The sequence below is a fragment of the Microtus ochrogaster genome, chromosome 5 (assembly GCF_000317375.1).
Source record: "Microtus ochrogaster isolate Prairie Vole_2 chromosome 5, MicOch1.0, whole genome shotgun sequence".
NCBI lineage: Eukaryota > Metazoa > Chordata > Mammalia > Rodentia > Cricetidae > Microtus > Microtus ochrogaster.
Window position 1 is genome coordinate 13680003 of NC_022012.1, and position 15050 is coordinate 13695052.

At 33.7% G+C, this 15050-nt stretch overlaps 2 protein-coding genes across 2 annotated transcripts; one reads left to right on the forward strand and one right to left on the reverse strand.

The window, feature by feature from the left end:
* Nucleotides 1–246: 246 nt before the first annotated feature.
* On the reverse strand, nucleotides 247–1188 carry LOC101984714 (olfactory receptor 7G2-like). Its single transcript, XM_005346838.1, has one exon. It carries the CDS (start codon nucleotides 1186–1188, stop codon nucleotides 247–249), a length of 942 nt encoding a protein of 313 aa, XP_005346895.1.
* A 12677-nt stretch (nucleotides 1189–13865) lies between these two features.
* LOC102002720 (olfactory receptor 7G2-like) lies at nucleotides 13866–14810 on the forward strand. Its single transcript, XM_005347427.1, has one exon. It carries the CDS (start codon nucleotides 13872–13874, stop codon nucleotides 14808–14810), a length of 939 nt encoding a protein of 312 aa, XP_005347484.1. The 5' UTR covers nucleotides 13866–13871.
* Nucleotides 14811–15050: the final 240 nt, after the last annotated feature.

Below are 15050 nucleotides of genomic sequence, written 5' to 3' on the forward strand. Positions count from 1 at the left end.
AGCAAAATACACCTTATTTGCTTCTGCCTCAGAGAAGTCACAGAAATGAAATGAATAAAAAAATAAAATTATTTGTGGGACACTATATAACTGAAAATTCAAAACCAATATCACACTTATGAACCACATAATAATATGCTTAAACAAATCAGGACCCAGTCATTTTTGAAAGACATAATGATGAAAGGTTTAGCTAATCATTGTCACAAATGTTTCTCTCATTCTGACTGTTTGTATAAACTCAAATTATGGAGATGATAAGACCACAGAAATGATGAGGTGTCTCATTGCCTGTTTCATTTCTTTGTTTCTCAAACTGTATATAAAAGGGTTCAGCATTTGAGGCACCACAATATACATCATAGAAAATACTACATTTTTAACAGAAGAGTCAGAAATGGCAGAACTCATATACACTCCAAAAGCTGTCCCATAGAATAAGGACACTACTGAGAGATGAGAGCCACAGGTAGAAAAGGCTTTATTCCGTCCCTGGACTGATGAGATCTTGAGAATTGAGGACATAATTTGAATATAAGAGAAAATAATCCCAGCAATAGAAATACCACCAATAATACTAGGAACGGTGTAAATAAGAAGGGTATTGATAAAAGTATCAGAGCAAGCAAGTTTGATGACTTGAACAAGTTCACAAAAGAAGTGGAAGATATTATGGTCTGTGCAGAAAGACAAATTTAGCAACATCAGACTATGCAGTAGTCCATACATGATACTTATCAACAGTGAGAGAAAAATAAGCAATACACAGAGTAAAGGGTTCATGATAACTGTGTAACTCAGGGGATGACCTATGGCCAAGTAGCGGTCATAGGCCATCACAGCAAGAATACAATTTTCTAAGGTACCAAAAATCAAAACAAAACACACCTGGGACAGACAGCCGGCGTAGCTGATACTTTGGTCCTGTGTTTGGATGTTCACTAGCATCTTTGGGATTATTGTTGTGCTTATACAGATGTCAGTAAAAGACAGATTAGCAATGAAGAAGTACATAGGAGTATGGAGGTGAGAGTCAGAGCTTACAGCCAGTATAACAAGAATGTTTCCGAAAACTGTAACAAAATATATAGACAGGAACAAGGTGAAAATAAGTGACTCAATATCTGGAGCATATGTAAGCCCAATAAGAAAGAATTCAGAAATATCTGATTGATTTGAAAGTTCCATATTGATGCTGAATATTACATAAAAAAGAAGTAAAAATGATCTTAATTTTTGGGGGGTAATTATACTGTTTCATTAGTGTATAGTGGGTATGATAATTATTGAAACATTTTGTATGCAATTTTTATAAATTCCTTGGCATAACTTATTGAACATATTTTCCATAAATGATGTCACTGAATTTGATTTATTTGAAACTTGAGAACCAGTGCTTTAATATTTTTAAGCTATGTTATTAATGTAAACTGAATTAGTAGTTCTTTTTTATTTTTTGGTTTTAGGAGACAAGGTTTCTTTATATACTAACCCTCACTGTCCTGAAACTCAGGCTGTAGACCATGCTGCCCTCAAACTTACAGAGATCCCACTACCTCCTGGCTGCTGGATTTAAAGACATGCATCATTACCACTTGGCTCTAGATCAACTTCTAATACACTTATATTCCATTCCTCTTGTATGATGTTCCTACACTTCAGTTCTCTTCAATGAATGTTGAAATATTTGTAAATATAGTGGTAAATGATTTTATTACAAAAAAATAAAGCATACCATTTCCTCGAGATGCCATCCATACCTAGGAGGAAGATATCAGATAGAGCATAGTAAACCTGTGTGTCTACAGCAATTTGTACCAATATGGGAATGCCTCAGATTTTTTTTAACTACTCATCAAATTACAGAATATGTTCCTGCTTTGAGTTCTGATGACCACTATGTTGATTACATAAACATAAATTATATATACAGAAAAAGATAAGAAGTCTAATTTCCCAGCATTCTGTTTTAAATATATGATCAGTCTACACTCCTGCCTTCAGATATGACTCAACTAATATTCTAAAATAATGTAAAGGATTTTATCATGTTTCTGTGGCTACAATAAAGCACCATGACCAAAGCAAATTATAGAAGAAAACATTTACTTTGAACTTAAGATTTTTTAATAATAAGAGTCCATTTTAGCAAGGGAGAGAAAACATGACAGTTAACATCAGGTCAGGTGGTCACAATATTGACCTGATAGATCACATCTTCAATCACAAGCATGGGACTTAAAGAACTAACTAGAAATAAGAAGAGGCTATTTCTTCAAACATGACCCATAATCGTGTGTGTGTGTGTGTGTGTGTGTGTGTGTGTGTGTGTGTGTGTGTGTGCGCGTGCGTGCACATGTGTATGCATATAGCATACATGGATGTATGTTTCACTTTCCTCATCTCAGTGCAATTGTCTTTCCAATTTCTCTTCAGTTAACTCATACTGTACAATATAGAAGAATTTATGACAGAATTATATAAAGAATTCTTAGGGGATGAGATGGAAAATAGTGAGAAATATTGATGCAAATCTACATTTTAGTAGGCTTTATTTTTTTTCATGAAAGAAGTAGTTTTTATTTTTTTAATTTTTTTAGATTATTAAAGATTTATTAAAGATTTCTGCCTCTTCCTAGCCACCGCTTCCCATTTCTCCCCGCCCCCCCAATCAAGTCCCTCTCCCTCATCAGCCAGAAGAACAATCAGGGTTTATTTTAATTGTTTCCAGCTCTGAAACTTGTCAATGACTTTTTTATGTCTATGTAATTGGTAAGTCCTTCTGGACTCATAAGGGAGGGGAGGGTTTGCATTTATGTTTTTCAGCAAAATGCTTCTGTTCAAAATATTTAGTAATTGAAAGAGTGAAACAGGAAGACTGAAGGAGAATAATGAGGCTTTCTATACATCTACATTTTCTTTATAGATATACACCATATGACTATGTGATAGTCTAAACATTTTGTGAAAAGTTGTATTCAAGAAACATAAAGGAAAAGAGAAGCTACTCACGGACATGGACTGATGCTCTATTTAGAATCCATATAGTGAAAAATTATCCTGCTAATCCTCAACATCTGATTATACTTGGGAAGAATTTCTGGGGAAAGAAATTAAGTTAGAATGTGGCCATGTCTGAAGTCCAGTTGAGCTTGTGTCTTTGCAATAAGAAAATAAATATAACACCAAACCCCACATGCACACAGAATGATACAATAAAACAAACCTCTAAATATAAGAAGAAATAAGCTATGCTGATATTTGATCTTGCAACTTCTGCATCTGAAAGAGTGAGAGAAGAGAAAATCCTGCCATGTAGATTGTGCACATACCATTCTGGAAGACCTAGAAAACTCAGGTACACATAAAACCCTATTTATTTACACCATAAATGTTTAAGAAAACATCAGAATAATTTTTTAAAAAAATTGTAAAAATGGAAGAAAGGTATATGTCTCACCATCAAAAATATATCCTTCTCTAATATACATTTTAGGTCTATAATAATGTAAACAAGGTGCATGTCACTATAAACATATTTGAGAAGTTTTCAAGAGACTAACAATTGATCAGAGACTAAAGAGGGCCAAACTTGTAATTTGATGTGTGTACTTTCTTTAGTGTTTTCCAAAATATAGTTGTAAGAAAAGACCCACTTTCATTTGCAAATCATTGACTGAGGAAAACTGAGATCTCTGGCTATCTTCACTAACGCTGAAGTCCAGAATCACACGTGCATGCTGTACAGGGTTTGTTTTCACGAAAAGTAGAAATATCAACTTACTCCACAATTTCTTTAGAATCAAGGGCACCTTTAAGCTTCAATGCAGAGGTTTAACAACCAAAGTCCACTAATTATGTGGTTACAGGCTGACTCTGATAATGTATGTATCTCATGGGGTCAATGCCCAAAGATTCCCATTAGATTCAGTTTCCTGCTATTACTCTAACCTCAAGAGAGCAAGTAGACATTGAATGTACACTCAAAAGTGAAAATATGTCCTCATTGATTATCAGATCCCATGGGTATGAATACTATACTCAGTTCTATTTATTGTATCTCCATATTTTGATTATTAACACTGGAAATATATTTTATTATAGTTTACTGAACAATATTTAGAGATTTTTAAATTAGAAAGAAAGCTCTACATGTTCGTTATTTAAAATACAGGCAAGATTATAACTGTGTTTTTAAAAATCACTTACCTAATTTTTAGTACTGTCAAAAAATAATTACTTTTTCTTAAAGTCAAATGCATTTTAATTTTCCAGATCATTATATATAATTGAAGAATCAAATGGTTCAATAAAATTTGAAACAGTGGAATAAAGATGTGTGTATAAATCATGAAATTTGTCTATAACTCATCTATACTTTCATAGGTAGAGATGATGATATTCCATACTTGAATTCACTTTGAAGTTTTCAGTATTAATGAGCTCAGAATTTATATGTGTATATCAATATACAATATGTTTTGATGATTATATTAACAATTCTCTCTCCAATTAGGTATAAAATTCATTAGTAAATCTTATAAAAGGAAGACAAAGTTAATACTGAGATGGGATAGAAAGTCACAGGAAACAGAAGGTTTAGAGCCATATATGATCAAGATAAAATAGGCATATGTATAAAATCATGAAATCATAAATTCAAATAAAAGGATTAAGCATGATGACCAAGTGAGATTTATCCCAGAGATTCAAGGTTTATTTAACATTTGCAAATCAACAAATATAATACACCATCTAAATAAGAAAATAAATCATATCATTATCCCAACTGATACAGAAAAGTCATTTGATAAAGTTAAACATTCTTCATGATAAAATTTCTAAAGAAATTAGAAATAGAATATTCCTCAAAATAAAAAATATGTGAAGAACAGAACTGCAGTCCATAGTCTAATAACTTAATTTTGTCTACAATAAGGAATTAAACAAAAATGCCTATTCTTGTATGCCTTATTCAATATACTGATCAAAGTCTCCATTTCCTACATCTTCTTCAATTTGTTTTTGCTCTTTGGTGATGGCTGATGTGTTGATGATGGAGGTAGTGATATAAAAGTCCTTGGTGGTGCTTCTTCTTTGCTTATGTTTCATACCCATTAGATTGTTTTCATCCTTATGAATCAAAATTTTCATGCCAGTAGTCCATACCACTATTGAATAGTCCTTTTCTACCTCATAAATCTTATGTCCAATCATAAGCCTCAGTAAAGTCATGAAATTTCTATGTGAGTCCAAACCAATTTAACTCAATCTCATAACTTTCACAGAACCTAACCCTATCTGGCCCAACAAACTGAGTATCAATCACAGCTACTTTTTTTATACCCTCTCTTTCATCTGATGTACTCCACTAATTAACATTACAATAACTTTAATCCAAAATAATCAGTATCCATAATGACTCATGTGAGCTAGTCCATCAGAAAACGATGTCTCTATCATGCTTCAAGTCATATAGCTTTTTTCTCAAGGTGGGATAAAGTGGTTTTATTATACATCTTCTTGCCTACTTTAGTTCAAATACTGATTCTATCCTTCAAGACCATCACAGCCACATAAGTCAGAATGTTAAGTAACAGTCTTATTTCTTTTTTTTTTTGCTTGCTTCAATTTTATTTTTTTCACAATTACATGACATTTTATTGCATATCATAGATTAGTTACATATCATTAGATTAACTAGCAAAGTGGTGAACGGACAGAAAATAAATGTGAAACACCAAACAGAAATTAGTTCACAGATGATAACATTCCAAGTTGCTCTTTGTACAATTTAGAGTTCTCTATCAAAAATTTTAAAGAGTGTGGATTACCTGAAAAGTGGGCTTAAGAACAGCGAGTATGTGGCTTTTGATCTGTCCATGATACAAATTATGTGAGCTTTAGCTCACACTGTCTGGGAACACAGATAAACTGCAAGTTGAAGAGATTAAGGGAAACTATAGGAAATGGAAATGTTTTCTTCAGCAGAGAGTGAAAGTATATATTACCTTGGTAACCTCTAGCAAAGATGTTTCATGGAATCTGTGAGATATTCTCCTTGAAGAAAAAATAAATGTATAGGAAATATGAAAACATCTAACCATCTGGTGCCCCTTTAAGATCTGCTTAGTAAGTACTTCAGTCACTAAAGGTATTTATTGTGGTTTAAAAACTGATATATTCTCCATAGTTCATAATATATTGTGATTATTTGCATCAATATGGGTGACAATACATAAGAATGTGCACCATATTACTTTAAGGCAATGCCACACTGCCAAAAACCCATTATTTGGTAATGTTTCTGTGACTCATCATAGATTTCCTGGCTGGATTTGCCATGTTCCTAGTTGTGATGAAGTATTGAAAGTGAAGAAACAGATGTTTCTTATGTCCTAGATTCTATTCTTAAGGGTAATATAGTATTATTTGTTTGTGCAGCATGGACATGGCGTTTACACATTCTGAGTTATGTGTTCTAATCTTAAAATTGAAAAGACACACTGGGTGGTAGTGTCACAGTACTTTAATCCCAGAAACCAGGAGGCAGAGGCAACACCTCATTTTCGATAAAGGAGCTAAAAGTATACAATGGAAGAAAGAAAGCATCTTCAACAAATGGTGCTGGCACAACTGGATGTCAACCTGTAGAAGAATGAAAATAGACCCATATCTATCACCATGCACAAAACTCAAGTCCAAATGGATCAAAGACCTCAATATCAGTCTGAACACACTGAACCTGATAGAAGAGAAAGTGGGAAGTACCCTACAACATATGGGCACAGGAGATCGCTTCCTAGGTATAATCCCAGCAGCACAGACATTAAGCGCAACATTGAATAAATGGGACCTATTGAAACTGAGAAGCTTCTGTAAAGCAAAGGACACTGTCACTAAGACAAAAAGGCAACCCACTGACTGGGAGAAGATCTTCACCAACCCCGCAACAGACAAAGGTCTGATCTCCAAAATATATAAAGAACTCAAAAAACTAGACTTTAAAATGCTAATTAACCCAATTAAAAAAAATGGGGCACTGAACTGAACAGAGAATTCTCAACAGAAGAAGTACAAATGGCCAAAAGACACTTAAGGTCATGCTCTACCTCCTTAGCCATCAGGGAAATGCAAATTAAAACAACTTTGAAATATCATCTTATACCTGTCAGAATGGCTAAAATCAAAAACACCAATGATAGCCTTTGCTGGAGAGGTTGTGGAGGAAGGTGTACCCTCATCCATTGCTGGTGGGAATGCAAACTTGTCCAACCACTTTGGAAATCCGTGTGGCGGTTTCTCAGGAAATTCGGGATCAACCTACCCCAGGGCCCAGCAATACCACTCTTGGGAATATACCCAAGAGATGCCCTGTCATACTACAAAACCATTTGTTCAACTATGTCCATAGCAGTATTATTTGTAATAGCCAGAACCTGGAAACAACCTAGATGTCCTTCAATGGAGGAATGGATGAAGAAAGTGTGGAATATTTACACATTAGAGTACTACTCAGTGGTAAAAAAACAATGACTTCTCGAATTTTGAATGCAAATGGATGGAAATAGAAAACACTATCCTGAGTGAGGTGTTCCAGACCCAAAAAGATGAACATGGGATGTACTCACTCATAATAGGTTTCTAGCCATAAATAAACGACATTGAGTCAATTTTATTTTTATTGCTTTGATTGAGTTATATATTTTTTTTGCTTTTCTCCCTTCCTTTTTCCCCCTCTTCTACGCTCCCCTTCAACCCTTTCCCATGGTCCCCATGCTTTCAATTTACTCAGAAGAACTTGTCTTTTTTTACTTCTCATGTAGATTATTAGATCCTTATAGTTGTCCTTGTTGTCTAGCTTCTTTGGTATTTTGAATTTTAGGCTGTTTTTTTTTTACTTTATGTCTAAAAGTGACTTATGAATGCTTATATATGATATTTGTCTTTCTGGGTCTGGGTTATCTCACTCAATATGATGTTTTCTAGCTCCATCCATTTTCCTGCAAATTTCAAGATACCATTATTTTTCTGCTGTGTACTCCATTGTGTAAATATACCATATTTTCTTTATCCAATCTTTGGTCAAGGGACATTTAGGTTTTTTCCCGTTTCTGACTATGACAAACAATGCTGCTATGAACATAGTTGATCAAATGTCCTTGAAGTTCACTTGAACATCCTTTGCGTATATACTCAAAAGTGGTATCATTGGGTCTTAAGGAAGGATATTTCCTAATTTTCTAAGAAATCACCATACCGATATCTAAAGGGGCTATACCAATTTTCACTCCCACCAACAACACAGGAGTATTCTCTTTATCCCATTTTCTCTCCAGCATAAGTTGTCATCAGTGTTGTTGATCTTGCCCATTCTTACAGTTGTAAGATGGAATCTGAGAGTTGTCTTGATTTACATTTCTCTGACGGCGAAGGATGTTGAGCACTTTTAAAAGTGTCTTTTAGCCATTTTAGATTCCTCTGTTTTAAGTTCTCTGTTTAGGTCTGTACTCCATTTTTTAATGGATATTTGTTCTTTTGATGGCCAATTTCTTGAGTTATTTGTATATTTTGAATATCAGACCTCTGTCTGATGTGGGGTAGGAGAAGATTTTTTCCCATTCTGTAGGCTGCTGTTTTGTGTGTACATATGTATGTATGTATATGTATATATGTAGTTATTCATATGTACAAATGTGGATACATATGATAAAATATTAAAAGACTAGTTTCTGAATTGAGAGAGAAAGGAATGACATTGGAGGAGTTATAGGAAAAAGATGTAGGAATAGAAGTATAAATATATCACTCATGTATGAAGTTTTAAAATATACTTAAAATTTAAAATAAAAGTGATATAATTAGGTTCATATGATTCTGTTTTTTGTATTCTTATCAAGAGTTAGAGATTTTAGTACAAACCAAGTAACAATAATAAAATGTTTAATATCTGTAATTCATGAAAGGGTCCATTATCAGTAAGCCATTTTTAATATGTTAATGTGACTTTAAGTGGTGTGTCTGGTATACAGCAGAAGTATAGATCCTGTTTTTGTAGTCACTTTCTTACTCTTTTTCTTAGAGAATTGAGACCATTGGTGTTGCTGGAGAATAACAATCGTTTTTTGTCAAGACCTGTTATTTTTTGGTTTATTTGATTGTATGGGTATGAAGTATTGCTTTCTTCTTTTGACTTTCTGGTCTTGGATCATTTATTTTCTGTGAGTGTGTGTGTGTGTGTGTGTGTGTGTGTGTGTGTGTGTGTGTGTGTGTGTGTGTGTGTTTAGATAATCTCTTTAGTTTAACTTAATTTTCTAACACCTTCTTTTGAGATAGACTTGCAGATAAGAATTTCATATAGTTGGTTTTATCAAGGGATGTCTTAATTTATCCTTCTGTAATGATTGAAGATTTGTTGGGTAGAGAACTCTGTGCTGGAATTTCTAGCTCTTAGAGTCTATAGCATGTCTTTTCAGGATCTTCTGGCATTTTAGTTTTCCCTTGAGAAAGCAAGTGTAGTAAAAATTGGTCTGCATTTATATGTTACTTGAAATTTTTCTCTTGCTAATTTTAATGTTTTACTTTGTTATATACATTTAGTGTTTTCATTGTTAAATGCGAAAGGGGACTCTATTTTCTGTCTTAGTTTATTTCATGTTCTGTATGCTTCTTGTACCATGGCAGACATTTACTAATTTAGATTACGAAAATTTTCTTTTAAATTTTTTGAAATATTTTCTGTATATTTGACCAGAGTTTCTTCTCATTTCTCTGTTCCCATTATTCTTAGATTTGGTAATTTTATAATTTCCCGGATTTCCATTGGTGTTTTGTTTCAGGAGTTTTTAGAATTAGCATTTTCTTTGACTGAGGTATCCAATTCATCTACAATTTCTTCAATATCTGAATTTTTCTTTTCCATCATATTTCCTTTTTTGCCTCTGAGATTCTTCTTTGAATTTCTAAATTGTTTATTTCTAGGTTTTTCTGTTTTTTATTTTGTTTTAGTTATTCTCTTTTTAATTTCAGTTAGTATGGGGTTTTGTCATTTCATTACAAAATTTGTTTGTATTTTTATGTATTTCTTCAAAAAATCATTTCCTTTTTAATTATGTCTATCATATTCATAAATGCTTTTTTTATAGGTCTTTTATTTGTGCTTTAACTATTTGGGTATATTCATGCCCTACTGTGTTAGAGATGCTGGGCTATATTAAAGACATATTGTCATAGCTGTCATTGATTATGTTTCTTCACTGATGTCTACACATCTGGGGTTGGGAAGAATGTTATTCTAAGTGCTAATATCTGGTCTTGCTTTTTCTCAGTGTGTATTGTCTTCTTTGGTTTCTGCATCATCTTGGGTTCTCAGGAGTGTGTGGTGGAAGTGTGTTGCCTGTAAGTAAAATCCTTTTGGATCCTGATAGGTGTGGGTACTGGAGGTTCCTAATAAAATATATTTCTGTGTATTGGGACCAGGGTCTTAGAAATGGGTATGGGATGATGGTGGTAGTGTGGCTTCAGGAGAGTGAGGAAAACATGCTATTCTCCAAGGTTATGCTTAGTCAGTCTCCTTGGAACAGGGGCAGAGAGTAAGGATAAGTCACAAGAGAATTTCTGCTACAGAGCTGGGTCTGGACGGGGAGGAATCCTGAGGTATGTGAAGATCTGCAGTTAGCCTACCTTCTTCCTTTCCCAGTGTGGAAGTGGGTCCTCAGGGAATACCTACTGTGCTTGGGAGAACGGAATAAAACCATGAGTTGGGGGTAAAAGTTTAAGGGGAATATCTGTGGGATATGGTGTGTATGTGTTAGGGAGTTAGAAAGGCTGCAGCAGATGTGCGGTAAAAACTGGAGATGAGACTGGGAAAACCGTCCTGCTTTCCTGCCCCGTGTGGCTTGCTGGTTCCCAGGGAATGCCTGATGGAATTAGAGGCGGGAGACAGCTCTGAGTGGGAAAGATTTGGAGAGGGGTAGATCTATGCCATCATCTACCAGGGACGGAATGTGGGGGAGCTGCTGCGAGTGTTCTGCTGCAGAGCTACTGATGAGATTAGGGAATTAGAATTTGAGGAATGGAGGGAAAGATAAGATATGTAGTTAGCACTGCTTGCTTTCTTGGCAAAGGTGCTACTTTTAATTTCTTAACCTTTTCTTATGGTGTTTATGGACTTACACACACACAAACACACATACACACATTATATGACCCCCTATATTTGCTAGCTTACTATTTTGTAGTTGAAGAATATTGAATGTTACAGTATAATTATACATTGATTTTTAAGCTGAGTAACCACTGATAAATCAGATACAAAGAAGAAAGTGTCCATTTTCATTTAATTATTGATTATACTTTAGAAATGTTTGAATGTAACATAGATGGCACAAATTAATTCGTTACAGTTTTTATGTATTTTATTAGACTGTATTTTACCTTCTCATTTCTGTACTTAATGCTTTCTTTTTAATTTATTTTAGTAAGTCACACATGAAAAGATATATTTTAACTATCTCATTCACATTTTGTGATTATAATTATTCATTTTCCTATTCCTCCTTCCAAACTTACAGTCTTAATAATACTACCACAGCTTTCCACATTGATGTTTAGGATAGAGTGGAAAAAAACTTTCCTTGAATGATAGGATAAAGATAGGGTAAGATATGCAAGATACTATCCATAACTATGGTAAAAAAAATATCAGATGATGGAAAGGTAAGGTCCTCTTTTTGTGTGTTACTCAGCAAAGAAACTTTCTTCCTTACAGACATTATGTCTGTAAGGACCTGTGCTGTCCTGTAGCCATTTGAGAGTTAAATGGGCTCCACTTAATTGGGACTTTTGTAAAGCAAAGTCCCATGGGCCACCAACACCATACTTAATCAAGCTGCAATCATCATTTGACTGTCTTTCCCGTTTAAGTATGCACTACACCAACATTTGCTTTGAAAATCATTTATTTCTTCAAAGAAGGAAAAGTGCCCTTTTGAAGTCCTCTGTTCACAGAACAATTTCTCTTATTGTGTTTGTAAGTTCAAGAAGAACTGTATGTCATTCCTTTATGCTAGTGTCCAAGTAACTTGAAAAACTCCATTTATGCTCTGCAACGTACATTTATTTGAGAAATTTTCATTTTGCTAATATCTTACCCTGGTCTTAAAACCATTCTAAAGAGCAGTCTACTCTTGGTTCTTTTAAAGAGTGTTCTATAATTCTCAATCATTTTTATAGTGTATTGGACAAAGCAAAAATTGCAATAGTGTATATGTAGGTTAGATAATATTTGGCTCACTATTATAAAGCATCTATTTGCAGAACAGTTCTTTTTTGACTTATTGTGTATGTGTATTGACAATAATGAGCATATTAAGGCTGATACTGAAGTAAAACTCTTATTTGTGTTTTTAAATATTATTCTATGATTTTGAAAATGCACAACATAGAATACCACATAAAACAAATTAATTACATTAATTTAGAATTATGTAATATTATTATTTTATATGTAGTTCTGTATAAAATCATACACACAGACACATACATGTGAATATATGAATATATGTTCTGAATATATATATTTTAAAGACTCAGGAGAATAATGAGTACCAAATTCTGTTTCATTTTTCTGTCTGGGAATGGAGCATATATATTCTTCATATTATTTGATGTACATATGTGTTGTTTTAGCAATGTCAAATATTATATAGTAATATGCTTTAATTTATTGGTTAGCGATAGATGATAATAAAACTATTTTAATCATGATGCATAGCATGCTTACCAAAAATTTATAATTATTTGGTATACTTTAATGGTTATTAAAATATTTTATAAGTTTTATTTAAATTATTTTTCTCTAATCAGTTTGATTATTCTTTTTTAAAAAATATATTAGTTATTCATGTTTGTGAGTGTGTGCATGTATGAACGTCTGTGTATGAATGTAGGTATATCCTTGCCATGGTGTGTGTGTGGAGGTTAAAGGGTATCTTTGGGTGTTGACTCATTCTTTAGCCCATGTAGATTCAAGGGTTCAAACAATGGATATCAATCTTTACAGCAAGCACCTTTACCTGCTGAGCCCACTCATCAGCCTCAGACTGGTAAATCTTGTAGCTAACTGTAGGTTATGTTAATTTAATTGCTATAGATTTCATTAAATGTATGGGAGAAGTGATAATATTGTTCATCTATATTGTTAACGTTCTTGGTCTTCTATACACACAAAGTTCTAAGGTCTGTGATTTTACACTTGAATTTGAGATTATAAATCAAGGCTTCTCTATCTTTATTTCATTTTCTAACGTTATTTTTATCCTATTTTGAACAGTTTCATGTCGTTAATAAATTACAAATTATAATATAGGTGCCTCATATATAAAACTCTGTTTTGGAATATCCTTGCAATACTTACTTAAAAATGGATGATATGTCACAGTGCTGTATATTAAGACACAAAATATCTTATACAATGATTTTATATCTTCCTTGCATTAAGAAAATAATGAGGCAAAAATTAAAATGAAGTGTGCCAATTTTAAAAATATTACTTGATATGGTGTTTGTATATGCTGTAAATTATTTTGATTATTTTTTAGTTGAATTCAGAATTTGGAGGAATTTTAGTCAGACACAGTGTTCTACATTATTAATACTTAGTGTTTAAATGAAGAAAAAGAAATAATTCAGTTTAATGTAGCCAAAAAAACAGAGCAGAAAAAGCAAAATGGACATTATTATAGGAAAGTGGGAAAAGAAAAAATAATTGAGAATTATTTTAGAAGGTGAAATTTTTCTGTAATGAAGTATCTTTGGAAAAAATATTTATGTCTTAATGTTTTTTTTTCTCCCCTAGTCTTCTAAACAACATGGAATCCACGAATCAAACAGCTACAATAGAATTCCTGCTCTTGGGCCTTTCAGATGATCCAGAATTACAACCCATTCTCTTTGGACTATTCCTGTTTATGTACCTGGTCACATTTCTTGGGAACCTACTCATTACCCTGACCATCAGTTCAGATTTCCATCTCCATACACCCATGTACGTTTTACTCGCCCACCTATCCTTGGCTGACATCTGTATAAGCTCAGCCACAGTACCGAAGATGCTTTGGAACATCCAAGCACAGGATCAGAGAATATCATACACAGGCTGCCTCACTCAGGCTTGCTTCGTCTTGATTTTTGCTGGATTAGAAAATTGTTTGCTTGCAGCAATGGCCTACGATCGCTATGTGGCGATTTGCCACCCTCTAAGGTACACAGTTATCATGAATCCACACTTCTGCACTCTACTCTTTCTAGTTTCACTAATCACTAGTGTAGTGAATGCACTACTGCTTAGTCTCATGGTGCTGCGGCTGACTTTCTGCACAGACTTGGAAATCCCCCACTTCTTCTGTGAACTTGCTCAGATCATAAAGCTTGCATGCTCTGACACGCTTATCAATAAGATTTTGATTTATATTGCAGCTGTCCTATTTGGCGGTATTCCTTTCTTAGGAATTTTTCTGTCTTATATTGAAATTGTCTCTTCTGTTTTCAAAATCCCATCAGTGCAAGGACGGTATAAAGCTTTTTCCACTTGTGGGTCTCACCTGTCAGTTGTTTCCTTGTTTTATGGGTCAGGTTTGGGAGTGTATATTAGCTCTGCAGTTACAGAATCTCCCAGAAAGACAGCAGTGGCTTCAGTAATGTATTCCACAGTCACTCAGATGCTGAACCCATTTATCTACAGTCTGAGGAACAGGGACATAAAGGAGGCCTTGAGAATGCTCATCTTTAGGATGGTACACTTTATGTGATGTGGTCATTCTTAAAATCAGTCAATAATCAACTTGGCAATAATCAAGTGACAGATTAGTACATGATTCTCAGACAGAAACTGAGAATATTTTCTTCACTCAAATTAAATTGTCTATTAAATGACAAAAATTGATTGTTGTGTCTATATCAATATGTCTATATCCTTATTCATTTTACCTTGGAAAATCTGCTGTATATTAATTATATAAGCAAGTATACTTTCACAGGAATGGCATAAT